At 45.0% G+C, this 27,419-nt stretch overlaps 1 protein-coding gene across 1 annotated transcript in view; it reads left to right on the top strand.

Annotated features, from left to right (window-relative positions):
* The window catches only part of LOC149460171 (synaptotagmin-15-like), a 111,574-nt gene that overhangs the window by 56,509 nt on the left and 27,646 nt on the right, over positions 1-27,419 (top strand). Inside the window, exons 5-6 of the mRNA XM_089680042.1 lie at positions 5,237-5,407; positions 7,912-8,032. Coding sequence (XP_089536168.1) covers positions 5,237-5,407; positions 7,912-8,032 — 292 coding nt within the window. The remainder of the gene's footprint in view (positions 1-5,236; positions 5,408-7,911; positions 8,033-27,419) is intronic.

The following is a 27,419-nucleotide window of genomic DNA, read 5'->3' as shown; positions in this document are numbered from 1 at the left end:
AGTCAGAGCAGAATGAAAACTCCTCCTACAAGCTTTAACCAGTGCTGAGCTGGACACTGATAGAAGTCGCAAGACTGCTATATACTGCTGATGAGAAAAGGTATTTAGCAGTTTATATTTACTAAAATAATTGCATTTCCATGTTCTGTGTACTGTGGGAGACCAAATATAGTGAATGCAGGATCCTGGGTTTAGTAACACTTTCAGTGAACACAATTTTATATGAATTTTAACAGCCACAGACCTGTGAAAATGTTGTGCTAATTTGTGCATTTGTCAGTGCAACTTGTTCTTTCCTTAATGTTGCTCTAACAATTTATGTCAACCAACGCGAACCAAGTTTTTATCCTATGTGCATCACAATGTAGTGCTAAAATGGAGATAAAGTTCTCATAAAGTAAAATGCAAATGTTTGCCTTGTGTTATCTAAAAAACACACTTATGCCGGCCATAGACCGTTCGAAAATCAGCAGATTTTTCTGACGAAAAAAAAATCGGCCAATTTTTGCACTGTTAGGGGGTTAATTGGTTGGTCGTTTTTCGGGTTTTTTGCACTTTGAGATTATCGGTCATGTTGGAAAATTTGCGGCCGATTTTGGCAATGATGGCCAATTCGGCCAATCATTTTAATGATAAAAAAATCTGCGCATGAGCCGTGACCTGCAAGGGACAGAAGTTATGGGATTAACTTTATGATTTAGTCAGCCGATTTTTTTATTGGTTGGTGGTAACGTCGGCCGAACGAACAATCGATTTTTCATTTATCGTTTGAAAAATCGGCCGGTGTTCGACCTGTCTATGGCCTGCATAGCATGGTATTTTAATCAGACTGTTAATCAAACTCCAAAGACATGCTGGTAGGTTAATTGGCTCCTGTCTAAATTGGCCCTAGTATGTGTATGTATGAGTGTGAGTTAGGGACCTTAGAGTGTACGCCCCTTGAGGGTTAGGGACTGATATGAATGTACAATATATATGTAAAGCACTGTGCAAATTGATGGCCCTATATAAGTACCTGCAATAAATAAAAAATAAATTATGTGCAGTTTACTAAACAAGAGCAAATAGCAACTTGATATAAAAATGGTATATCATTTTTGTTTCAAGTTGCTTTTGGTGCCTAATAAATTCCAGATTTTTGCATTCTCCTTTTCCATTAATTTAATTTATGGGATGTGGCACTTATATTTTTTTCCTAACTAGATTGCCATCCTGAAGCTGTTTGCACTTTTATCTTTAGTTTGTCCAAAGAACATACTGTACATACACTGCAGAATAATTCAAAAAAGATTATTAAAGGTGCTCAAGCATGGACTCCTCGTGGCATTCTTTCAGTGGCTCAAACGGGGTAACAAGGGTAATGTGGATGCATATCATAGTTTCTATAGGATTCTATAGCAACCAAGGGTTGAGCTGAGAATCACTACCCTCAGTATAACAGTACAGAACACAGCTACTGGCAGTTATCCCATAGACAGCATCCTTCAGAGTAATGTCCAGGGTGGCTTTAAAAACACAGGTGAACTGCTGGAGGGATCCAAGCCTTAGAACGAAGTGCCACCACACTGGAAGTGAAGTACTCTGGTATCAACTTGGGAGGGACTCCCTGCAGTAGTTGGGTTTTTTGGAGAAACTGCATACTATTAGGTTCCAGCCAAGCTCCCTCAGTTGCTAATGAAGCAAGCTGAATAACTATTTTCCTGGGGATCCAGCAACTTAGGGAGTTATGGAAAAAGGAATGAAAGGTTCCCACACCTGCATCTCTTCTGCTCCCCATGTTGATCCCAGTCATATTTCTCAGTGTTCAAAACTGAAGTGTTTGATTAGTCCCACCATGCATGCAGTCAATCAGGTGGTCAGATTTTGCATTGGGGCTTTGAAAAGCAAAGTTCCTCTATGTAGAAAGCTTCAGAAGAAAAGCTACACAAAAGAGAATGGGCCCAGGAGCAGGATGGAGCTTTCAATATTATCAGGGCAGAGAGTGGATTTGTAGCCTCATAAATTACTTCTACATCTGTTAAAGTAGAACTTCACTCTCTCAATCATCATGGACTATTTCTTATGCTTATGCTGCTAGCATTAGTAAATAGATAGGATAGCATATTATACTGTATTTACATGTTTTAACCTTTTTTTGCATTTCTTCATTTACTTCCTGGTTTCCTTGCCTAGGCAAATGATGTCATACATCCCAGGAGTCTTGAGGTGGGGAGGGAGGGTTCTCAGCTCAGCCAATGCCTGAGCTAAGGACAGATGGATTCCAGGAAGTAACTGCTACATACTCAAGATGGCCACTGCCAGAAATGCCAGGAGGTGTTTTTCAAAATGATTTCTGAGCAAAAAAGCATGGAGACATGGATAGATGGAGGAGTTTGTTTGAATCTTAAAACTTAATTATATAGCATTTTGGTTTGTGGTGCTTGGATGCACTGAAGTTCCACTTTAAGTGATAAGATAATGAGATCGGAAACATGTTTATGACTAGTTTTGAAGTTATGATTCAGCTCATTGATTACCATGATGTGTCATTAGCGGTCTAGGATTGTATCAAGCATGACAGATAATACATCTCAGTATTAGCATGACTTTCCCTTTCAGGGAGGGTAACTATAAAAAAAAATAGTGTAATGTAAGCAGCTCACACGAGTGTGACTTGTCATGCAACTTGACATTTCAAAGTCATATCCCATTTGCGGTAATGGAACCATTCAAATCAATGCAACTTAAGTTGTGATGACTTTGAAAATGGTTCCTGCACTATTTCTGTCTAACTTCATTGAAACTTGCATTGACATCTGTTAAATGAAATGGCACAAATGTCAGCAAGCTGCACATGAAATTGTACATGGAGATGAGTTGCCGCAAATGAATGTCCCTTGTTAGGTCCATAGTCCCACTGTTGGGGGAGAAAAAGGAGGGGGAAAACAAAGGAGAACACCACTGCTGAGTCCGGAAGAAAATCCTCGCGGGCTGCAGAACAGTAGACACTTCAAGGCTAGCTTTCAGGGTAGAGCAGAAGCAGGTCTCCAATGTGACATGTAGAAAGAGAGGTAGAGAAGGCGCCACTGAGTGTACACTGTAATATGCTTTATTAAAACATTGCTGTGGATACAATCACATTTGGGAAGATACATACAGGCACATCTGTAGTCTATACGACTGCATTCCACCGTACTTCACAGCGGTGATCCGGTCCTGTTCCACCTCATAGCCATCTCTGGACCCAGGATTTGGACATCTTTCACTCCCAGCTGATCCACATCAGTCCCGGATGATTCTTATAGACTACAGAGATGCTTTTATATATCTTCCCAAATGTGAGTGTATCCACAGCAGTGCTGTAAAGTGTATTACAGTCTGCACTCAGTGGTGCCTCCTTTACCTCTCTTTCTACATGCACATGAAATCGTACTAAAAGTCGGCTAAAGTAGCATGCCTTCAAAGCCTCACAGGTGTGAACCAAGGTTAAAACGTGGAGTGATAAGGTAATTTGCTGACTTGAATCACAAATTCACATTGTATAGATACTTACCAACAGGAACACTCTTTTAGTTTTGGCAGCTCTCCAATTGCAACTTTTGTCTGCTCCTTTCTAGCCTCCGGGCTCTTTCCTAGGCCTAGAGTGTGTCTGGCAGCTGGGAGGAACTTTTTGGAGGGATATCGGGCTATGACGGGCACAGTACAGAATGATGTGGTAGTGCAGGAGGAAGAAGGTCCCATTTCCACTATATAATGACCCCTTTTAGAACGTTGTTTCCAGTTCTGGAGACCCCACTTACAAAAAGATAGAATGTGTCCAGGGAAGGCAACAAAAAATGCTCCTAGGTATAAAACATATCAAGGAATTTAAAATTTGTGAACCAGGCCCTAGACCTCACCCTGGAGGATCCCATGCCACCTGTTAGCACGTGAGCTCACTTCTTGCAGAAGTGGAACAATGCATCACTTTATTTTTTAGTAGTGTATGATACAACTATTGGAATATAATTATCATGCCTACTGTATTGGACATCCTCTGCTAACTCCATACTCTGTTCTGTATTCATAAAGCCAAGTGCTGTATCTCTTTGTGTGTACTCTTCCTGTTCTTGAATCCACACCTTTTGTACTTTGTAAACCTATAAAAATTCACCTGTTATTAAAAAAAAAGAAAACAACAAAAATTTGAATCACTGGAACAAGTATGGAGATAAGGAACTTCTGAGTTTACTCCAATCTTCCTGATCTGCATTCATGTTTCATGTGAGGGATTCAGAAAGTGTTGGAGGCAGGGGATTAGTCTAACAGACAGGCAACAAACATATTTAGAAGGAGGTCACAAGCCTGATATAGTCTGTATTTTCCTCATGACAGATTTTTACTTTAAACTTTCCCTAATCTCAAAGAATGACAACAAACTCAAAACCCCAAAAATATCTTAAAAATGAGGAAATCGCCATGTTCAACAGGTTTGTCAAGATATTTATTTGTGCTGTCAGACATTCAGGTTGTAACTTTACTTGATTGTGGCAATACTCCAATAAATGTTCCTTGTACAAATGAATGTAATAGTCTGGTTTTGTTTCCAAGTTAAATCTGTATAAAGCATTAATAAAAAGTGTGCCCCAACAATTTTCAAATGTTAAAGAAGGTTATTTATTAAAGTAGAGCCATAGGCAAAACTTTATGTTTTCATTTTGGATAGAGCAAGGAAGGCATAAGCTATAACACCCTAAAAAACTATAAAAGGCATAAATTATAAAACCCGTCAGATTATTTTTCATCATCTGTGTCCCATTGTGGAGATTTTCATTCACCCCTGTCCCATAGCCAAACAGGAAGTGAGAGGAAATCCCTGCAAATTAGGGGAATTCCTTGGGATCCCCCAGGTCACCAGAACTAGTGTCCCAATTGGAAGGTTTCCTCTCTCTTTTTTTACTTACAGTTTCAACGATAATGGTAAACAGGACAAGCAGAGAGGGTGAATCTCCTTAACACACAGACAGCAAAAAAAAAAAAAACCTGACAGGCGTTCTAATCCCTCTCCCCTCTATCCAAAATTTAGAAATATTTCTACAACAATATTTTAGAATTTGTTTTAAGAGGGGTTGCATTATTTTCACAGCCATTGCATTTGGAAGAGGGTAGAGAGTTTGGGGCCTGTAACTTAACTCTCAACTTTTGGATATACGGATATACTTTTGGAAATACTCCACACTTGTGATCTTGTATAGACCATGTATCTGATTTTCTGCAGGTTTCCGGTAAAACATTACATCAGAGGATACTAAGATTTTCTGTCTACCATGTGGATAAAATAAAGAAGCACCATCTCTTAGGACAGGTTCTCTTCCCCCTGAAAAATGAGAATTTAACAGATGATGGCAAGCTGGTCATTTGGCGGGATCTCGAACAAGAGAGTTCAGAGGTAAGAGGGTACAGAGAATTAGAACTTCAAATTCCTTGACAAACTGTGCTGTATAACTGTAACTAGAAAAATAATACATCATTTGAGTACAGAAGTGTATCACTGCCCATGGTAGTCCCCAATCTGTGGAGCCTAGGATTCTGGAAAACAGAAAGGGATAGAGGACAATGAGAACGGGTGGGGGGAGGCGAGGGAAGGAGGAGGAAAAACTAGGGAAGGAGGAAAGAAATGCAGGACGAAGGAAGGAAAGAGCTGAAGAAAAAGAAAAAAGGGAAAAAGAGGGGAAAATGTAAGAAAAAGGAAAGATGAAACAAAAAAAGAGAAAAAAGCTGAAGAGAAAATGGCATATATGCACATTTCATTTAAAACACTTCATTTGTCATATTGGGTTATGTCCCATTCAAATTGTATTCCTTTCAGAGTTCTAGATCCCAATTAAATATCCAATATACTGTTCTTCTACTCAGTAAGGAGGACAGATCTCCTCCCCTAATGGGGTTGTCATTTTTTTTTTTTTTTGTAATTTATCAGATCCAGTGTTAAACTTAGGGACATCCACAAAATGACATGCTACACTGGTATTTCATTGGTCCTGATATTGGGAAGATACATACAGGCACATCTGTAGTCTATACAAAGTCTCTGAAATGGTCACACATTCCACCAATTGTTGTTAAATGAGCGACCATCATTCACAAATGATTGGATAATATGGGGAGCGCAATATGAGTCTCACAACCAAACATGATCCCTGTATCCAGCCATGTGTGATTTTTTTTTGTTGGATTGAAACAGACTGGGAATTAGTATATTGCCAATCATGGGTGCTGTTGTAACCACAAAGCGATCTCCTGGAGACAATATCTTCTTTAATTCTGAATCTCTTTGTATATCAGGTAAATACCTGCATATCATTTGTTTAACATCGTTGAACAGGTTATATAACATGTTTCTGAAAGAAGCCAACTGGGGGGCTTTTGATAGGATTGTACAGAAGAGGGGTGGACTGACCATTTGGAAACTCGGGCACTGCCTGAGGGCCCAGGGTCAGTAGGGGGCCCCATGAGATGCCCCTGGTACCTTTTTCATAGGCTTTTTTGAGTTTGGGCAAGGACACAGGGGCCCCATGATCCCCTATTGCCCGGGGGCCCCATGAGTTGTCAGTCCGCCCCTGGACAGAAATCTAGAGTTAAGATTTAAACATTTAACTGAAGTCTGTTTGAGTATGTGTGCTGATTTAACCCTCAGTTCACACTATGCAGGCTGGTTGTGGGTGCGGGAATCGTATCTGTTCCTGCACTTACAACCACCCGCAGCCATGTAACGCTGCTCTTACAAGAAACGCGGGGTTGCCATTCATTCTGAGTTGTACCCCAACGCATCTCAGCCTGCAGCTCAATTGCGGGTGCAGGAACTGAAGGGAAGCAGGATGGTCTTTCCCTTGGGCCGCATTTTCAAAACGTGCATGCACCTTTTTTGTGCAGAAGCACGAGTACAGCAGTCCATTCAAATGAATGGGCTGCTGTGCCCTAGGAAACATGGGCCGCACAGCCCGCAATAGTGTGAACTGAGCCTAAGAGAATCTTAGAGTGAAAAGGCTGTACCTTCCACTTAATTTACTCATCCTCCTAGCTGACCTGCACAAGCTTAGGAACATCACAACCCATAGTTCACAAAACTTTCCTACACAAGAGTTTCAATTTCAAACAGCAAAAACAACAAGAAAAAAGGCGAAGCCACCTGTCTTCCTTGTCAGCAGCACTGCCGCTACTGGCACCAGTCCCTCAGACCTGGCTCACTGGGTTTTCCGGGCTCACTCAGCCTAGTGTTACAGCCCTAGATGTACATGCCCAATCCTGGCCTCTCTGTAGGGGTTCCCCTGACACCCTGAACTCTCTCACTACCTTGAGAATTACAGACTCCCTTCAGTCCCCTGGACTCGTTATTTTCCTCGGATTTCTCATCTCCCCAGACTTGTGCAACTATCGTGACTCTCCCAGTCCTGTAGTCAAGGAATTCCTCCTTTGTGGGGTTCAGTCTCTTTGCAGGTCTCTGCTTGCACAAGAGTAATAGGGAGAGGAAGTAAAAGGAAATCTCCCCAATGGGGATTATAGACAGAAAGGAAAACCTGATAGAAATGTTGCTGTTCCCCACTCTAATAAAAACTAAAAAGAAATGTAGCTTGAGTTGGATGCTGCATGGTGTTCACACCAGAAATAGGCAAGTTCGGTACACTCAAGAAAAAGTCCTAGATCTGATGGGATGGACTAATTGACTCAAAATTTAGTTCACTATCATTTATTTACATTTTCTGGCTACCATGACCAGTATCTGATAGATAATAGGTAGTAATCACATATCAGAGTTGTTTCAGGCTATTTTATTTATAGTTAGCATCTGAAGGAGCCTACGTGACTATGCTCCAGGGAAACAACTTACATTTAGTAGGTATACTGCGTTCCTGTGTTGGTTGTAAATCAGTTATAACCCTTTTACCTTAACAGCCACCATCAGAATATGGAGACATACAGTTCTCTCTAAGCTACAATGACTACCTTGGACGTTTGACGGTAGTGGTACTTCGAGCAAAGGGAATACAATTCCAAGAAGATCGTGGTGTTGTCAGTAAGTAGAGCTGTCTACCTTTTGGAATATGTGAGTTTCATCAATATTAGAAAGTTGTGACACAAAATATCAGTATGATTTGTGTACGAAATACCTGAACAAATATTGAAAAGCAGCTGAAGATGTCCCTATATCAATTCTGCTTTGTTCAAATTACCAAGTCAAGGAATAGGTACACATTTGCTATTTACGCAAACTATTTGAACTTGTGTTTTATACTTTGTTTTGTTTGTTAAATTTTTTTCTACACATCTTTGCAGCTTGGGTCACTTATTTATTGAAAATAAAGGCTGTATTTGCAGACAGATCAAAATACACTACTAGCAACCACTAACAGCAAGGTGCTTCAGTAATTGCCAATTAAAGGATTACCAGATGGAAAGACGCCCTGCGTGCATTGAAAGCATAGTTAATAAAGCGTTCAAGCAATTGCATTTTTCATTACATACGACTGTGCTTTAAATAGTGGTTTTATATATCAGCATAAGTTTCGTCATGGGTTTTATTATAGAAGAAGGCATGCGCTCTTTTGTTTAAATGCTGTTATTTCAACTCCAATAACCAGGATTTATCGAAGGAATTGCATGAGCTTTTCGTCTAAGCTGGCCATAATGGGCAATAATACAAGCATCATTAGTGACAGTTGAAAAGACTAGAAGTTATCAGATGACCAATAAAAAGTGTTTAGGTAAAATTAAATTCTCAGTTGCAGGGTTTTTTTAAAAAAAAACACACACACACTCATATAGGTGAATGCAGAATGGATCTGATGTTGCATCTGTCCACCACCACCTCTACATCGAGAACTGAGTGATCAACTGCCACTGATCACTCAGTTCTCGGGTCTTCACTGAACAGAGAGCCAGCTACTGTCAATCACCGGTACTCTGCAGCTGCAGCACCCACTGGTGCTCTGGGCTGCGGAGGGGGTAGGATTGACTGGCTTAGGCTCTCAGTGGCTCGATGTTAGGGGATCCTGAAATTAAAGTTGGGATCTATCCAGAGTTTGGACCAGGTCTGTGATGTCAGCTGACAGTGGGCTTTAGTCCGCTGTAGGTTCAATATGTTCAGAATGAAGTGCATTCTTGCTGTCTCCAGAAGTAGGGCCAGAAGACTAAGCACATGTTCATGTGAAATGTGTTTACTGTTTCTCTTCCAGTCTTGGAGCTGTCATATTCTTATTATACTGTTTGTGAAGATTCCAATGAAAGATTTTCAGTGTGGCCAACCTTTGTTTTTCGGCACTGTTCCTGGATCGAGCACCGTTGTGTGTGTGGAGGGGCTATGTGATCCAGTCCTCACCTGAAGTGGTCTGCTTGCTTTACAGAAGCGCTTTGACCTTACTTCTCCTTTACGTATGTTCTTGAGATTTTGAAACTAATTAAAGTGTATGTAAACCATAATTCTTTTACAGTATGTTTTGGACAATGCCTCACCATATACAGTTTTCATAAGCAAATTAAAAAAAAAAAACATTTTGTACATCTTATTACCTGGAGAACCTGCCAGTAACAGCACTTTCTGGTGCAGGCTGACAACATTAAACCATTGCCTCACAATTAACAGAAGTGTTGTCAGCCTGCTGTGAGTGCTACTTTAGTTGGCTTTTGGGCTACCTGATAAGAAGTCCAAGAGCTAACTGAAGGAGCCACTTCAGTGCTCCCCAGGCCACTGGCACAGAGAGGGGGGAGGGGAGAGAAATCAGGGAGAGCCTGCAGGAGTGAGAACATTTTATATGTTAACCTTATAAAATGGGTGGAACATGTTACATGTTCCCAAAAATGAACTTATCCTTTAAGCTGGCCATACATGGATCAAAATTGGACCAGTTCATTGGATGTCACATAGGTTTTAATTTTAGCCTTTTAAACTTTTGTGAATATATTTTGCAGTGTGTTTATATAGTCAATCTGAATTATTCCCATTACTGTTCTGTGTTCTTTAATGAAAACCTTCTCTCCCAGTCTAAATCTTGGAGAACAACCCTCAGTCTTGGAAAATGTGTTTAAAATTAAGTGTTTTTAGCTTTCCAGTATGAGCTTGTTTACAGCGAATATTAAATGTAACCATTTTATGGTCACTGCTACCCAACTGTTCCTTAATATGAACATTGGTAATACTTTCTACGATGTTTGAGATTAATAGGTCCAGCAGAGCACCAGTTTCTAGTTGTAGCTTCTATAAACTGTACTATTAAATTGCCTTGTAATAGATTTCTACATTTCTTCCCTGTTACTGTTCCTGCAGTGCCATTACTCCAGTCAATTTCCGGGTAGTTAAAATCCCCCATTATTATCACTGTCCCAGCCCTTGCAGCCCTTTCGATCTGTGCAAGGAGCTGAGTCTCCACCTCCTCATTAACACTGCGAGGCCTATAACAAACTCCAATGATTACCTTTGAAGTACACATAGGCTGGCCATACATTATACAATTTTCTGTCCAATTTCCTTTAGATTTACCTTCAACTATGTAGTGCAAGAGCATGCCTAAATTGGATACAATTGAAAGTGTTGTTAGTTTTGACCTCATATTATATGGTTTTTGGTAAATCTAAACCAAAAATCTCAAGAAAATTGTATTATCTATGGCCAGCCATACGCATATACAGCTCCACCCATAATACTTCAGCCTCATCACACTCTCAATCAACAAGATCCTCTTTCACATTCGCTCTGAAATCCCTTCTCACATAGAAACAGACACCACCACCTTTTCGTTTTGCCCTGTCTCTCCGAAAGAGAGCATAGCCAGGAATATTAATGGCCCAGTCATGTGAAGAATGAAGCCAAGATTCAGCAATACCAGTGAAGTCATAGTTCTCTTCAGGCACCAAAGCTTCAAACTCTCTTGTTTTGCTTTGCAGACTTCTGGCATTGGTGAACACTTTAACCTCCCTAGCGGTCTGATTATTTCAGATTTTTGGTGCTGAAAGTGGTACCATTATTTTGCATGGAAATATGTAGTTTTTTATTGTAGGCTGTAATTTTTAGGAATAACTCATCGCTGTTCTCTAGCTGGTCTAAAACCGCTTTTGACCTAAAGGGACACTTTTTGGACGCCATGGACTTTCTCAGTTTCCAGGCAGAAAGAACAGACAAAATGCAGGCAGGGCACAGGACAAAGCACTAAGGACAACATGTATGTGAAATGGGTTGAAACAGCAATGTTTTGCTATGTAAAATTTGTTTGGAAAAAAATTAAATTTTTTAAAATTTTCAAATTTCCCGCCGCCGCCGCCGCCCGTACGTCCCGACGTCACAGGGACCGGAACATGGATGCCGGCATCGGCCGGAGGAGATGGCCGGGGACGCTGCAGGGGACGCATCGCGGGAGTGAAGGACAAGGTAAGCTCTGCAGGGACTCCCTATGCAGCGCCGCATGGTAAGCCCGAGTGTAGCTCGGGGTTACCGCTTTTGGCACTGACATTTTACCCCGAGCTACACTCGGGAATACCGCTAGGGAGGTTAATTAATTGTTTCATTTTGCACTTACATTGTGCATATTGTAAAAGGGACCAGATGTTTGCTACCCAGAGTACAATAAATGCACATCAGGGCCAATGAGTGCAGCACAATGTATTCTCAAAGTTCCAACAAGGTGACAACAGGACCTGAATATAAGATAACCAGTCCCAGTACAGCAGTACCTTACTACAGGATTCAGAACACAGTCTTAGTACTGATGACACCTATGGAGGCCTCAGAGAAACAAGATTTCTACTTCTCCTCCATCCTCTCTGCACAGCAGCTTAGTGCCTTAATAAAAGTCACAAAATCAAATGTGTCCTTTTGGTGAGTTATAAACTACCACAGTTCCCTAGTGAAATCTGACATTTGACCAAGCTCTTTATGACTAAATTATATTGGTTTAACCATACCATTACATTCCCTCTATCCCCTTTTGGTTTTCCATGGATCAAATGGCAGCCGTAGGGTTGGCGTGGACATAGTGTGCTCAATTCACTAAAGAATATCTCATGAAATAATTGAATCATGAGACACATTTTTTCCACTTATCTGATGAGATAATGAAAATGTCAATTCATTATCACTTATGAGGTACAGTTGTGACCAAAATTATTCAACCCCCACTGAAATTGAGTGTTTTGGCCAGTTTGACATTGCTTTTGATCATTCAGTCATCTTGCTTACATTTACATTAAAGAGGCACTTGTAGGTCAGACAAATATAACATAACAGTTATAATGAAATAACCACAAATGTCTTTTCTGTGCTCACAGCATTATCAGTTTTATTCAACCCCCAAGTGACATTCAATCTTAGTACTTAGTACAGCATCCTTTTACAGTTATAACAGCTTTTAAACGTGAAGCATAGCTTGACACAAGTGTCTTGCAGCGATCTACGGGTATCTTCGCCCATTCTTCATGGGCAAAGGCCTCCAGTTCAGTCACATTCTTAGGCTTGCGCACTGCAACTGCTTTCTTTAAGTCCCACCAGAGGTTCTCAATCGGATTTAAGTCTGGTGACTGCGATGGCCACTCCAAAATGTTCCAGCCTTTCCTCTGCAACCATGCTCTAGTGGACTTGGAGGTATGCTTGGGATCATTGTCCTGTTGAAAGGTCCAACGTCTCCCAAGCCTCAGGTGTGTGACGGACTGCATCACGTTTCCATCCAATATCTCCTGGTACTGAAGAGAATTCATGGTACCTTGCACACGCTGAAGCTTCCCTGTACCTGCAGAAGCAAAACAGCCCCAAAGCATGATTGACCCTCCACCATGCTTCACAGTAGGCAAGGTGTTCTTTTCATCATAGGCCTTGTTCTTCCTCCTCCAAACATAGCGTTGATCCATGGGCCCAAACAGTTCTAATTTTGTTTCATCAGTCCACAGAACACTATCCCACAACTTTTGTGGTTTGTCCACATGGCTTTTGGCATACTGCAGTCGACTCTTCTTATTCTTTGGAGACAGCAAGGGGGTACGCCTGGGAGTTCTGGCACGGAGGCCTTCATTACGCAGTGTGCGTCTTATTGTCTGGGCTGAAACTTCTGTACCCACATCTGACAAATCTTTTCTCAGTTCCTCAGCAGTCACACGGGGACTTCTCTCCACTCTACGCTTCAGGTAGCGCACAGCAGTCGAAGTCAGCATCTTCTTTCTGCCACGACCAGGTAGCGTTTCAACAGTGCCCTTTGCCTTGAATTTGCGAATGATGCTTCCTAAGGTGTCTCTTGGTATGTTTAACATCTTTGCAATCTTCTTATAGCCATTGCCCTTCCTGTGAAGAGAAATCACCTCTTCTCTTGTCTTCCTGGACCATTCTCTTGCCTTCACCATGTTTGTAACCACACCAGTAAATGTCTAGAAGGAGCTGAGTATCACAGTCATTTTAAAGCTGCCTAATTGGTGCTTATTATGCTTGATTGCTGCTCGGTGACATCCACAGGTGTTTTCAATACCTGATGGAAAGCACCTGTATGAACCTCTGTTCTTCAGAGTGGTAGTCTTTAAGGGGTTGAATAATTGTGGCAATGAAGAAACCACATAAGAACCATTTACTACTGTATTACATAAACAATTGATGTCATTTTAGTTGCATTTGGGTAGTTACAACGTCCTTGTAGGATTTGATTCTGAATACAATTCCAAATGTACACTATAGTCCCTAAACCCCTTTACAGCATTGGGGGTTGAATAATTTTGGTCACAACTGTATTTACCTCAAAAAGCAAAACACATTTGGTAAATACCTCATAAAACGGTGTTAAAGTCAATTCACTAAAGGAAATAAAGAAATGCATGAGGTAAATATGTGGTGGTCCAGCCATGAGGTATTTAAGGAATGTAAAAATATAAATAGCCAGTCTGGAGTAGTTTCTACCTTTTTGGATCAGTTTTTCAACAGTAATGCATAGAAACCTAAATATGGAAAAACACAGAATCATTGGGTCCTCACATTTTGATGAAATAGCTCATGCTTTATTTTATTCCTTTTTGTGAATTGCAAAAAAATTTATGATAAACGCTTTGAGCTATAGTGATGGGTCGAACACCCCCAGTTCACGGTCAAACATTCAAACCTAACGAAAGTTTGACTGCAAACTTTGAACTCAATACAAGTCTATGGGATTCGAACTTGTAAATTCAAAAGTGCCCATTTTAAAGGTTTATAAGCAAGTTATTAGCCATAAAAGGGGTATGGGGACTTGGGTACTGCCCTGAGGGACATGAATCCGTGGGCAAAAAATTTTCTTCAAAAAGTACCGTTTTTAAAGGGGCAGTCATTTTTCATTGCTTAAAGTAAAACAAAAAAAAAATTCCTTTGAATATTATGCCTGGGGGATCCCCTTAAACTACCTGCAAAGTTGCACATCTGTACAATGTATAGAACCTGCTGCAGCAGGACTTACATTTTTTTTTTATCAATTACATTTTTATAAAAAAAAAAGAAGAACACCCCCAGTCCAGATCCTTTAGGTCTGGTAGGAAGGTTAGGATGGACCCCACAGTAAAAAAAAACTTCCCTCCCCTCCCTTTCCTGTGCTCGGATCAAAGGTCTGGTAGGAATTTAGGGGGGAGTCCACCCCCATTCTTTCAGGGAAGGGTTCCCCTTAAAAGTCCTACCAGGCCTAAAGGGTCTGGTATGACTTTTAGGGGGAACTCCACGCACTTTTCTCCACATTTTTGGGAGGTGGGATTCCTCTTAAAAGTCCTACCATTCCTAAAGGGCCTGGTGTGGCTTTTAGGGGGAACCCCACGCACTTTAAGAAAAAAAAAATTACTATGGGGTCCCTCGTAACTTTCTTACCACACCTAAATGGCCTGGTATGTATGGGGGGGGGGGGGGGACAGGGAATGTTTTTTTAATGTATTTCTTTGTTTTTGAATATTTTTTTAAATTATTATTTATTTAGGTATTTTTTCAGGGAGAGTATTCTCCCCTCTGTCTTATATATTGTGGGGTGGGGACTGTGCACTGTGAGAGCGCAGTGCATTTTGGGGTGTATGGCTGGCGAACAGTTGGTGGTGCCTTCACACCGTAACCCTTCAGAGTTATTCTTGATGAGAGCAGGACTGGACCCTGCTCTTAAAATTCAAAATATTTGCACCTGTCACACAGTGTGTTGAAAAAATGGGCCTTGAGTGTTACCTGTGCCTCTGCACTGTAAGCCCTTACAGTTACTCTTGATGTGTGCAGGAATTGGTACTGCTCTAAAAAACTGAAATTGTCACACAGGTGTGGAAAAATTGAGCCTTGGGTGTTGGTGGTGCCTGAACACTGTAACCCCTCACAGTTACTCTTGCTGGGCACAGGAATGGGCCCTGCTGTTAAAAATTGTAAAATAAAATTGAAATTACATGCACCTGTCAGACAGGTGCAGAAAAATTGGGCCTTGAGTGTTGGTGGTGCCCTAAACCATAAACATTGTTGTAAGCTAGCATAATCAGGATTAAGGAATAGGATAGACAGCATAGGTAGTCTTCAAGGGATCTCAGATCCCTAATAAATCTAACTAGTTACATCAGCATTAGGGGCTTGATAGTTGCTGTTGATCTAGGACTGATTCATTTTGATGAATGTCAGACAGTCAATGGAGTCTGTGGACAGACGCACTCTTTTATCCATCACAAAACCTCCAACAGCACTCAATGTCCATTCAGAAAGCATGCTTGATGCAGGACAAACCAGTAGCTCAATTGCCTATTGAGCAAGTTCTGGCCAGTGATCCATCCTTAAGACCCAGTAACCCAGTGGCTCCTCAATTGGAAAACTCTCCAAGTCTGCTCCTGCCTCTAGATAATCCTGCATCATATGATGCAGATGGGTGCTTAAACCTGAAAGCCCTGGGCACTGAGGACAAAAAAATTGTTAACGGCATCGGTCAGCTGGCCTCCTAATCCACTGCTCTTCCTTTGACCAAACAAAGCCTCAGAAACACGTTGTCCAGGAAATGGTAACCTTCCAATTTATGGAACAGTGTTACACACATTTTTCTTCAAGGCGTCCTTAAGAGGAAACCTTATTCTCTGCTCCCTCTGCAAAGACAGGATGAGCTCTGCAACTTTACTCTTGTAACGAGGATCAAAACGGGTTGCCAGCCAGTAATGATCCCTCTCCTTGATGCCATGAATTCTCGAGTCCTTTTGCAGACTTTGCAGAATCAGGGAGCCCATGCAGCATAAGTTTGATGAGGCATGAGAGTCCTCTGGGTCACTGAAGATGACACTGTCAGGAACTACGGCCTCCCAGTCACGTACTACTCCTGGCTGAGTTTCTGGGGACTGAAAACCATCCGTTGAAGACTGCCATATGTTACACAGGTGGTGTACTGCTAGCAGATTGGGTGCAAGAATTTGTGGCACTCATTGCTATACTATCATCCCTCTCAGTGGGGGCTGTTGAGAAGACTTGAGGTATAGTAGGGGTAGAGGTCCCAGATGAGAAGCAAGGAGAAGTCTGCACTTTTTTATGATGTGGGTCTTTCAGGTGCAATTACCCACGGGCTGCATGGCAGGTCATCATAAGTCTTGTCAAGCATGTGGTGCTCAAGTGGCTGTTGTTTTGGTGACAATTGATCTGCTTCTGACAGAGGCTACAAACAGCAACGCTGCAGTCTCCTGCACGTGTTGAAAAATGCCCACACCAATGAACTTTTGTAAATCAGCAGGGATTCCTGCACCTGTGGAGCTCTGTCATGTGATGCAATAGGGTAGCTGCCCTTGCGGCTGCCCCTGGAGGGCACCCTGCCTCCTCTGTTCTCTCAGGTACCCAAGCACAGTCAGTGACCTCATTATCCCCTCCCTCCTTGTCACTGGAGCCAACTTGTCAGTATGCTGTGACTGGAAGAACATGGCATCTTGTCCACCATTGGCACCCCCTCCCTCTAGGGTCACGTCACTCCCTTTCTCAACCAACATCAGAGCATTCAAATTGCTGCACATCCTCCAGCAGCACGGAACTGACACTATGTTCAAATAATTCAGGTGAGTCCTCTGTCGCTGTGGACAAGGAGTCTGTGGATTTGACATCTGCGGTGGAAGGTGAACTAGTATGAACCTGGGTGACGGGATGAGGATGATGGCTTAGTTATCCACTTCACCACCTCTTCTGCATGTTGTAGCTCAATAACAGAGCCAGCACCTGGGAAAAAAAGGACAAGTGTGCCCTGGCTGCAGAGGATACACTATGTGTACGACCACCACTTTTCACTATGGACACAGAGCCTGCTTGTCCTCTTTTAGCTGCCCCTGAGTAGACATCTGCCTCTCCTTGTTGGTCTTTTGGGCATGATAGGGATTTTTTCAGGGATTTTTATAAGTTTTTATTTTAGAGTGTGGGATGGGAATTTGGTGCTTGGGTGCAATACTTTGCACTTGGTGCCCTATAACCCATTTTATTATTGTGGTTTTTTTTTAATAAAGGGGGTACAGACAATTTTTTTTACTGCTGCTGCTACAAAAGGAAATTAATATGAAATAAATTTAAAAAAATGAAAGCCAAAAAAAGAAAAAAAAAAACTTGTGATGCAGATAAAGGAACACCCGCGATATAGAAGGGGGAACAGCAATTATGGCCAACATATTTTTGCTGCTGCTGCAGCAAAAAGAAAGAAAATTAAATTACAAATTCAGAAAGCTAAAAAAATGGAACCACTGGTGACGCAGAAAGAGGGACACCTACAATGTAGGAGGGGGACCAGCAATTATGCCCTAAATATTTTTAGTGCTGCTAAAAATATTAAAAATCAAAAAAAAAAAAGGGAAACCACTGCTGACACAGGAGGGGGGATACTAAAGTTGCAACAACAGAATCTGATGGTGCAAAAAAAAAAAAGAAAATGAGAACAGCGGTGCTGTAAAAAACACTAACACTTCATTGACAACACCGCACAATACTGACTACACTATACTGCCTCCTAACACATCACTAACTACCTTCACTTAACTCCACCAACACACCACAGAAGGCTGCTGTGTAAGCAGCCTTATATAGTGTGGGGCATGGGCTTAGCCTGTGAGCCATGATTGGCCAAAGTCACAGAGACTTGGCCAATCAAGGCTCTCACAGTGCATTGAGCTGTGATTGGGTGAAGCATTGCATCTGACCTGCGGTCAGGTGCATTGCTTTGGCCAATCACAGTACATTGTGAGAACACAGTGCATTGTGGGGCGCAGTGGGCTAACAGCCCACCGAATGCCTTTATTGTTTATGTGTTCACCGAACACACAAACACCCGATGTTGGAGTTGAACTTATGTTCAACTTGAACATCAAGACCAACTAATGAGCCATTTTATCTCAGATTTTAATAAGGAAAATACCTCTTATGAATTGAGCCCTGTATGTCTGGACTCCCAATCCATCTTAGCTTGAGATCAAAAGAGTGCAATTTAACATCTCTGTCTTAAGTCCCATGTTATCTCTCCTGGCACTCAGGGGCAATGCCCAGTTTTCCATCTTCCTGGACCCTGTAAACTGTAATTTTCGTGTAATAAATCATGGTGTCAAAAACCATTGTAATTCATTTATGTTTGCCAAATACACTATATTGCCCAAATTATTGGGACACCCCTCCAAATCATTGGATTCAGGTGTTCCAATCACCTCCATGGCCACAAGTGTATAAAATCAAGCACCTAGGCATGCAGACTGCTTCTTAAAACATTTGTGAAAGAATGGATCGCTCTCCAGAGCTCAGTGAATTCAAGCGTGGTACCGTGATAGGTTGCTACCTGTGCAATAAGTCCATCTGTGAAATTTCCTTGCTACTAAATATTCCATGGTCAACTGTTAGTGGTATTATAACAAAATGTAAGCAATTGGGAACAACAGCAATTCAGCCGTGAAATGGTAGGCCATGTAAAATGACAGAGCGGGGTCAGCGCATGCTGAAGAACACAGAGATCACCAACTGTCTGCAGAATCAATAGCTAAAAGACCTCCAAACTTCGTGTGGCCTTCAGATTAGCACAGCAGTGCGTAGAGAGCTTCATGGAATGGGTTTCCATGGCCGAGCAGTTGCATCCAAGCCTTACACCACCATGTGCAATGCACAGTGTCAGATGCAGTGGTGTAAACACACCACCCCTGGTCTCTAGAGCACTGGAGACATGTTCTCTGGAGCGATGAATCATGCTTCTCTGTCTGGAAATCCGATGGACATGTCTGGGTTTGGCGGTTGCCAGGAGAATGGTACTTGCCTGATTGCATTGTGCTAACTAGAGATGAGCGAAGTATTCAAAAATTCGATTCGACTGATTCGGCGAATTCGTAGAAAAAATTCGATTCGAGTCGAATATATTCGCTGTGAATTTAACTTAAAAAAGGGTGTTTCTAGGCTTCAGAGAGACTTAATATTAGTGCTGAACACTGTACCTTTAATTTAAATGCCCTTGGAGTCTGCTGGGGAAGAGAAATAATACTGTCAGGCAGTATGACATGCAGATGAGTGCCGTCGATCTTAGAATCACCGCACACTTCACTCATTTGGCCAGTCACGGGGCCAAAACCAGAGTGTGGAGCCACAGTGTGGCGGTGGAGGCAGCAGCAATGGGAGGCCATGCAGCACCCTATGACAAAAATGGAAACCACCAGCAGTGTGAGGAGACCTGAAAGTGGCACATGGCAGAGTGTGGCGATAGAGACAGCAGCAATGGGAGGCCGTACAGGGACCCATGACACACTCTGGACCTGGCAGCAGCATGAGGAGGCGGTACAGGGGCCCATGGCAGATTACGGGCCTGGCAGCAGCATGAGGAGTCGGTAGGGGGGCCCATGGCAGATTACAGGCCTGGCAGCAGCAATGGGAGGCCGTACAGGGACCCATGACACAATCTGGACCTGGCAGCAGCATGGGGAGGTGGTACAGGGGCCCATGACAGATTACGGGCCTGGCAGCAGCATTTGGAGTCGGTACGGGGGCCCATGACACACTCTGGACCTGGCAGCAGCATGAGGAGGCGGTACAGGGGCGCATGACAGATTACAAGCCTGGCAGCAGCAACTTGGACAGGAGGACGTTCAGTTTCTGCACCGTCTGGTGCGTGCTCGCAAACTGTTGTCTCTTGGAAACGGATTCCAAGAAAGACTGCTGACGGAATCCGTGAAGAGGAGTAGCAGGAGAAGGAGCATCTGAACGAGCGGAATATGCCAACAAGCGACAACAGGGGCCCATGACAGATTACGGGCCTGGCAGCAGCATGAGGAGTCGGTACGGGGGCCCATGGCAGATTAGGGGCCTGGCAGCAGCTATGGGAGGCCCGTAATCTGCCAGCACCCTATGACAAAAAATGGAACCCACCAGCAGTGTGAGGAGACCTGAAAGTGGCACATGGCAGAGTGTGGCGATGGAGACAGCAGCAATGGGAGGCCGTACAGGGACCCATGACACACTCTGGACCTGGCAGCAGCATGAGGAGGCGGTATAGGGGCCCATGGCAGATTAGGGGCCTGGCAGCAGCTATGGGAGGCCCGTAATCTGCCAGCACCCTATGACAAAAAATGGAATACACCAGCAGTGTGAGGAGACCTGAAAGTGGCACATGGCAGAGTGTGGCGATGGAGACAGCAGCAATGGGAGGCCGTACAGGGACCCATGAGAGACTCTGGACTTGGCAGCAGCATGAGGAGGCGGTATAGGGGCCCATGGCAGATTAGGGGCCTGGCAGCAGCTATGGGAGGCCCGTAATCTGCCAGTACCCTATGACAAAAAATGGAACACACCAGCAGTGTGAGGAGACCTGAAAGTGGCACATGTTTGGGGCATGATTCATGGCGGATTTAGTCAGTTGTGTCAGGAACTGGTGGTTTGAAATCCAGACTAATCCACGCCTGATTCATTTTCACAAACGTCAGTCTCTCCACACTTTGGGTGGACAGTCGTGTCCTCCGCGGAGTTGCAATACCTCCTGCCGCACTAAACACGCGCTCCGATGCCACGCTACTGGCCGGGCATGACAGCCTTTCAAGGGCAAATTCAGCTAGTTGGGGCCAAAGGTCAAGTTTCGTTGCCCAGTAGTCAAGGGGATTGTCTACCTCGGTTGGCAGGGTGCTGTCCAAGTAGGCCTAAGCCTGTTGTTTGAGGTCCTGCTCCAGGTCCACCTGATGCTGCTGCTGCTGCTGCTGCTGCGGCTGGTTAGTAGTTTCCTCACTGCGCTGGTGAAGAAAGCTACTCATCATCGACTGCAGACTGAGGCAGCCGCTGCTGGTGGAGCTGCCACTGCTCCTACCACCCCACCCCTCCCCTGCTGCCATGGCAGCGGAACGCGAGCGCACAGGGCCCACAGTGTCTGAGGATGGACGTTGACGCAGACAGGCAGAGACCAGCTGACTACATAGGTGGTTTTTATAGTACGTTATTTTGGCCTCCCTCTCAGCAGGTGTGAAAAAGGCCACCATTTTTGAACGGTAGCGAGGGTCCAACAAGGTCGACAGCCAAAAGTCATCCCTCTGTCTGATGGTTATTATTCGGCTGTCGCTACGCAAGCAACCGAGCATGCTATGGGCCATTTGTGCCAAGGAATGCGAGGGACTCCCTGCCTCCATCTCCACAGCATACTGCCACGGTGCGTCTGGGTCCTCTGTCTCCTCCTCCTCTACCAGATGCTCCTGCTCCTCCACTCCTGTCCGCTGAGTGGAAAAACCACCCATTTCACTCAATAATTCCTGAGCACCAATGTCCTCCTCTACCTCCTCCTCTTCTTCCTGTCCTGCCCCCACAGGGGTCATGTGGCGTTGAGATCTGTGCGCCACGTCTACCGCACCCTGACCAGCCATTGTTAACAGCATTTGTTCCAGGACGTGCAACAGAGGAATGACGTCGTTCATCCCATAGTCCTGCCGACTCACGAATAGCGTGGCCTCCTCAAAGGGCCTGAGCAAGCGCAGGTGTCACGCATGAGCTGCCAATGGCTGACATCTAAGTTACACAGGGAATACCTTTATCCGCTTTTAACATCAGGAAATCTGTGATGGCCTTTTGCTGTTCGTAAAGGCGGTCTAACATATGTAGGGTTGAATTCCACCTTGTTGCAACGTCACAGCATGAGGAGTCGGTATAGGGGCCCATGGCAGATTAGGGGCCTGGCAGCAGCTATGGGAGGCCCGTAATCTGCCAGCACCCTATGTCAAAAAATTATACACACCAGCAGTGTGTGAGGAGACCTGAAAGTGGCACATGGCAGAGTGTGGCGATGGAGACAGCAGCAATGGGAGGCCGTACAGGGACCCATGACAGACTCTGGACCTGGCAGCAGCATGAGGAGGCGGTATATAGGGGCCTATGGCAGATTAGGGGCCTGGCAGCAGCTATAGGAGGCCCATAATCTGCCAGCACCCTATGTCAAAAAAATTCTACACACCAGCAGTGTGAGGAGACCTGAAAGTGGCACATGGCATGAGAGACTCTGGACCTGGCAGCAGCATGAGGAAGCGGTATATAGGGGCCTATGGCAGATTAGGGGCCTGGCAGCAGCTATAGGAGGCCCATAATCTGCCAGCACCCTATGTCAAAAAATTCAACACACCAGCAGTGTGCGGAGACCTGAAAGTGGCACATGGCAGAGTGTGGCGATGGAGACAGCAGCAATGGGAGGCCGTACAGGGACCCATGACAGACTCTGGACCTGGCAGCAGCATGAGGAGGCGGTATATAGGGGCCCATGGCAGATTAGGGGCCTGGCAGCAGCTATGGGAGGCCCTTAATCTGCCAGCACCCTATGTCAAAAAAATTCTACACACCAGCAGTGTGAGGAGACCTGAAAGTGGCACATGGCATGAGAGACTCTGGACCTGGCAGCAGCACGAGGAAGCGGTATATAGGGGCCTATGGCAGATTAGGGGCCTGGCAGCAGCAATGGGAGGCCCATAATCTGCCAGCACCCTATGTCAAAAAATTCTACACACCAGCAGTGTGTGAGGAGACCTGAAAGTGGCACATGGCAGAGTGTGGCGATGGAGACAGCAGCAATGGGAGGCCGTACAGGGACCCATGAGAGACTCTGGACCTGGCAGCAGCATGAGGAAGCGGTATATAGGGGCCTATGGCAGATTAGGGGCCTGGCAGCAGCTATGGGAGGCCCATAATCTGCCAGCACCCTATGTCAAAAAATTCTACACACCAGCAGTGTGTGAGGAGACCTGAAAGTGGCACATGGCAGAGTGTGGCGATGGAGACAGCAGCAATGGGAGGCCGTACAGGGACCCATGAGAGACTCTGGACCTGGCAGCAGCATGAGGAGGCGGTATATAGGGGCCTATGGCAGATTAGGGGCCTGGCAGCAGCTATGGGAGGCCCTTAATCTGCCAGCACCCTATGTCAAAAAATTCAACACACCAGCAGTGTGAGGAGACCTGAAAGTGGCACATGGCAGAGTGTGGCGATGGAGACAGCAGCAATGGCAGGCCGTACAGGGACCCATGAGAGACTCTGGACCTGGCAGCAGCATGAGGAGGCGGTATATAGGGGCCTATGGCAGATTAGGGGCCTGGCAGCAGCTATGGGAGGCCCTTAATCTGCCAGCACCCTATGTCAAAAAATTCTACACACCAGCAGTGTGAGGAGACCTGAAAGTGGCACATGGCAGAGTGTGGCGATGGAGACAGCAGCAATGGGAGGCCGTACAGGGACCCATGACAGACTCTGGACTTGGCAGCAGCATGAGGAGGCGGTATATAGGGGCCTATGGCAGATTAGGGGCCTGGCAGCAGCTATAGGAGGCCCATAATCTGCCAGCACCCTATGTCAAAAAATTCAACACACCAGCAGTGTGAGGAGACCTGAAAGTGGCACATGGCATGAGACACTGTGGACCTGGCAGCAGCATGAGGAGGCGGTATATAGGGGCCCATGGCAGATTAGGGGCCTGGCAGCAGCTATGGGAGGCCCGTAATCTGCCAGCACCCTATGTCAAAAAATTCAACACACCAGCAGTGTGTGAGGAGACCTGAAAGTGGCACATGGCAGAGTGTGGCGATGGAGACAGCAGCAATGGGAGGCCGTACAGGGACCCATGACAGACTCTGGACTTGGCAGCAGCATGAGGAGGCGGTATATAGGGGCCTATGGCAGATTAGGGGCCTGGCAGCAGCTATGGGAGGCCCGTAATCTGCCAGCACCCTATGTCAAAAAATTCAACACACCAGCAGTGTGTGAGGAGACCTGAAAGTGGCACATGGCAGAGTGTGGCGATGGAGACAGCAGCAATGGGAGGCCGTACAGGGACCCATGACAGACTCTGGACTTGGCAGCAGCATGAGGAGGCGGTATATAGGGGCCTATGGCAGATTAGGGGCCTGGCAGCAGCTATGGGAGGCCCGTAATCTGCCAGCACCCTATGTCAAAAAATTCAACACACCAGCAGTGTGTGAGGAGACCTGAAAGTGGCACATGGCAGAGTGTGGCGATGGAGACAGCAGCAATGGGAGGTCTCCCATTGTCCCAACATGGCCCAAATAGTCCCAACATGGGCCCCCTGGCCACGCTTGACTTTCTGGCCACATAGTCGACATACGGCTACGTTTACTTCCTCGGGCGGCTTGACGAAAAATTGCCACACCGCCGAGTAGGAAACTTTGCCCCCGATACTCCTCACTGGCTGACTGCTGCTTCCTCCGTGCACACCGGCACCACTACTGGCCGTGGTGGTAGGCTGCAGTGGAGCTGGTGCTCTACTCCGTGGCCGTTTGGCTCCACTGACACTGCTGCGACCCTGCTGCTGTCTCCTGGGCAACCCACCGACTGTTTTGCTCGCTGCCAAGCTGCCACCCTCTTCTCCTGATGATGCGGAAGAAATTGCCTGATGACGACGAGGCTGCCAAGTGCGATCAACCTCCTCATCATCAAGTAGGGTCTCCGCCTCACTACTAGCCCCCTCGGCTGCGTCTGGGTCAGGAGACAGACCTGTCTCTAGACCGGTTACCGAGCCACTCTCCTCGCCACTACTTCTTCGCCTGGCTGCTGAAAAGGCGGATGTCTCCCCCCGTTCCTGACCGCCCTCTGTTAGCTCTTCCTCACTGTACAGTGGGGCTGAGCCCACAGCATGCGATACTTCGCTTGGTGAGGGAACACCAAAGGACAGGGGCAGGTAGAGGACACGTGATTTCAGTGGGCTTGGTCCCGGGCCATGCCAACTAACGGTTGTGTCTGACGTACCCACCGACCGTTGGCTGTAGGTGTCAGAGGTGACCTGGGAAGAGGAAGACGACCGAGCCAACCAATCGACGACGGCAGGGTTGTCGGTGGAGACACGACCGCTGGATGACACCGGGAGCACTGGCCTCTGGCTGCGAATAGTGCTGCCTCGACCCCTTCCTCTGCTGCCACGTCTGCTCGCTCCTAAAACATTGCCTCCTCTGCCACTCCTCTGCATGTTGTCTGACATACTCTTTAATTAAACGATTATGTGTCCCTGAGTAACAATTCTGTGTCCCTGAGTAACAATTCTGTGTCTGTGCGAGTAACAATTCTGTGGCCCTAAGTAACAGTTCTGTGGCCCTCAGTAACAATTCTGTGTCCCTGATTAACGTTTCTGTGGCCCCAAGTAACAGTTCTGTGGCCCTCAGTAACAATTCTGTGTCTGTGCGAGTAACAATTCTGTGTCTGTGCGAGAAACAATTCTGTGGCCCTAAGTAAAGTTTCTGTGGCCCTAAGTAACAATTCTCTGGCACTCAGTAACAATTCTGTCTGTCCCTGAGTAACAATTCTCTGGCACTCAGTAACAATTCTGTCTGTCCCTGAGTAAAAATTCTGTGGCCCTAAGTAAAGTTTCTGGGGCCCTGAGTAACAATTATCTGGCACTCCGTAACAATTCTGTCTGTCCCTGAGTAACAATTCTCTGGCACTCAGTAACAATTCTGTCTGTCCCTGAGTAAAAATTCTCTGGCCCTAAGTAAAGTTTCTGTGGCCCTGAGTAACAATTCTCTGGCACTCCGTAACAATTCTGTCTGTCCCTGAGTAACAATTCTCTGGCACTCAGTAACAATTCTGTCTGTCCCTGAGTAAAAATTCTGTGGCCCTAATTAAAGTTTCTGTGGCCCTAAGTAACAATTCTCTGGCACTCCGTAACAATTCTGTCTGTCCCTGAGTAACAATTCTCTGGCACTCAGTAACAATTCTGTCGGTCCCTGAGTAAAAATTCTCTGGCCCTAAGTAAAGTTTCTGTGGCCCTGAGTAACAATTCTCTGGCACTCCGTAACAATTCTGTCTGTCCCTGAGTAACAATTCTCTGGCACTCAGTAACAATTCTGTCTGTCCCTGAGTAAAAATTCTGTGGCCCTAATTAAAGTTTCTGTGGCCCTAAGTAACAATTCTCTGGCACTCAGTAACAATTCTGTCTGTCCCTGAGTAACAATTCTCTGGCACTCCGTAACAATTCTGTCTGTCCCTGAGTAACAATTCTCTGGCACTCAGTAACAATTCTGTCTGTCCCTGAGTAAAAATTCTGTGGCCCTAATTAAAGTTTCTGTGGCCCTAAGTAACAATTCTCTGGCACTCAGTAACAATTCTGTCTGTCCCTGAGTAACAATTCTCTGGCACTCCGTAACAATTCTGTCTGTCCCTGAGTAACAATTCTCTGGCACTCAGTAACAATTCTGTCTGTCCCTGAGTAAAAATTTTGTGGCCCTAATTCAAGTTTCTGTGGCCCTAAGTAACAATTCTCTGGCACTCAGTAACAATTCTGTCTGTCCCTGAGTAACAATTCTCTGGCACTCAGTAACAATTCTGTCTGTCCCTGAGTAAAAATTCTGTGGCCCTAAGTAAAGTTTCTGGGGCCCTGAGTAACAATTATCTGGCACTCAGTAACAATTCTGTCTGTCCCTGAGTAACAATTCTCTGGCACTCAGTAACAATTCTGTCTGTCCCTGAGTAACAATTCTCTGGCACTCAGTAACAATTCTGTCTGTCCCTGAGTAAAAATTCTGTGGCCCTAAGTAAAGTTTCTGGGGCCCTGAGTAACAATTATCTGGCACTCCGTAACAATTCTGTCTGTCCCTGAGTAACAATTCTCTGGCACTCAGTAACAATTCTGTCTGTCCCTGAGTAAAAATTCTGTGGCCCTAATTAAAGTTTCTGTGGCCCTAAGTAACAATTCTCTGGCACTCAGTAACAATTCTGTCTGTCCCTGAGTAACAATTCTCTGGCACTCAGTAACAATTCTGTCTGTCCCTGAGTAACAATTCTCTGGCACTCAGTAACAATTCTGTCTGTCCCTGAGTAAAAATTCTGTGGCCCTAATTAAAGTTTCTGTGGCCCTAAGTAACAATTCTCTGGCACTCAGTAACAATTCTGTCTGTCCCTGAGTAACAATTCTCTGGCACTCCGTAACAATTCTGTCTGTCCCTGAGTAACAATTCTCTGGCACTCAGTAACAATTCTGTCTGTCCCTGAGTAAAAATTCTCTGGCCCTAAGTAAAGTTTCTGT

The sequence above is a fragment of the Staurois parvus genome, unplaced genomic scaffold, assembly GCF_062004578.1.
Source record: "Staurois parvus isolate SC_StPar_1 unplaced genomic scaffold, SC_StPar_1.0 ptg000234l, whole genome shotgun sequence".
Taxonomy (NCBI): Eukaryota; Metazoa; Chordata; class Amphibia; order Anura; family Ranidae; genus Staurois; species Staurois parvus.
This window is presented reverse-complemented; position numbering and strand designations above follow the sequence as displayed.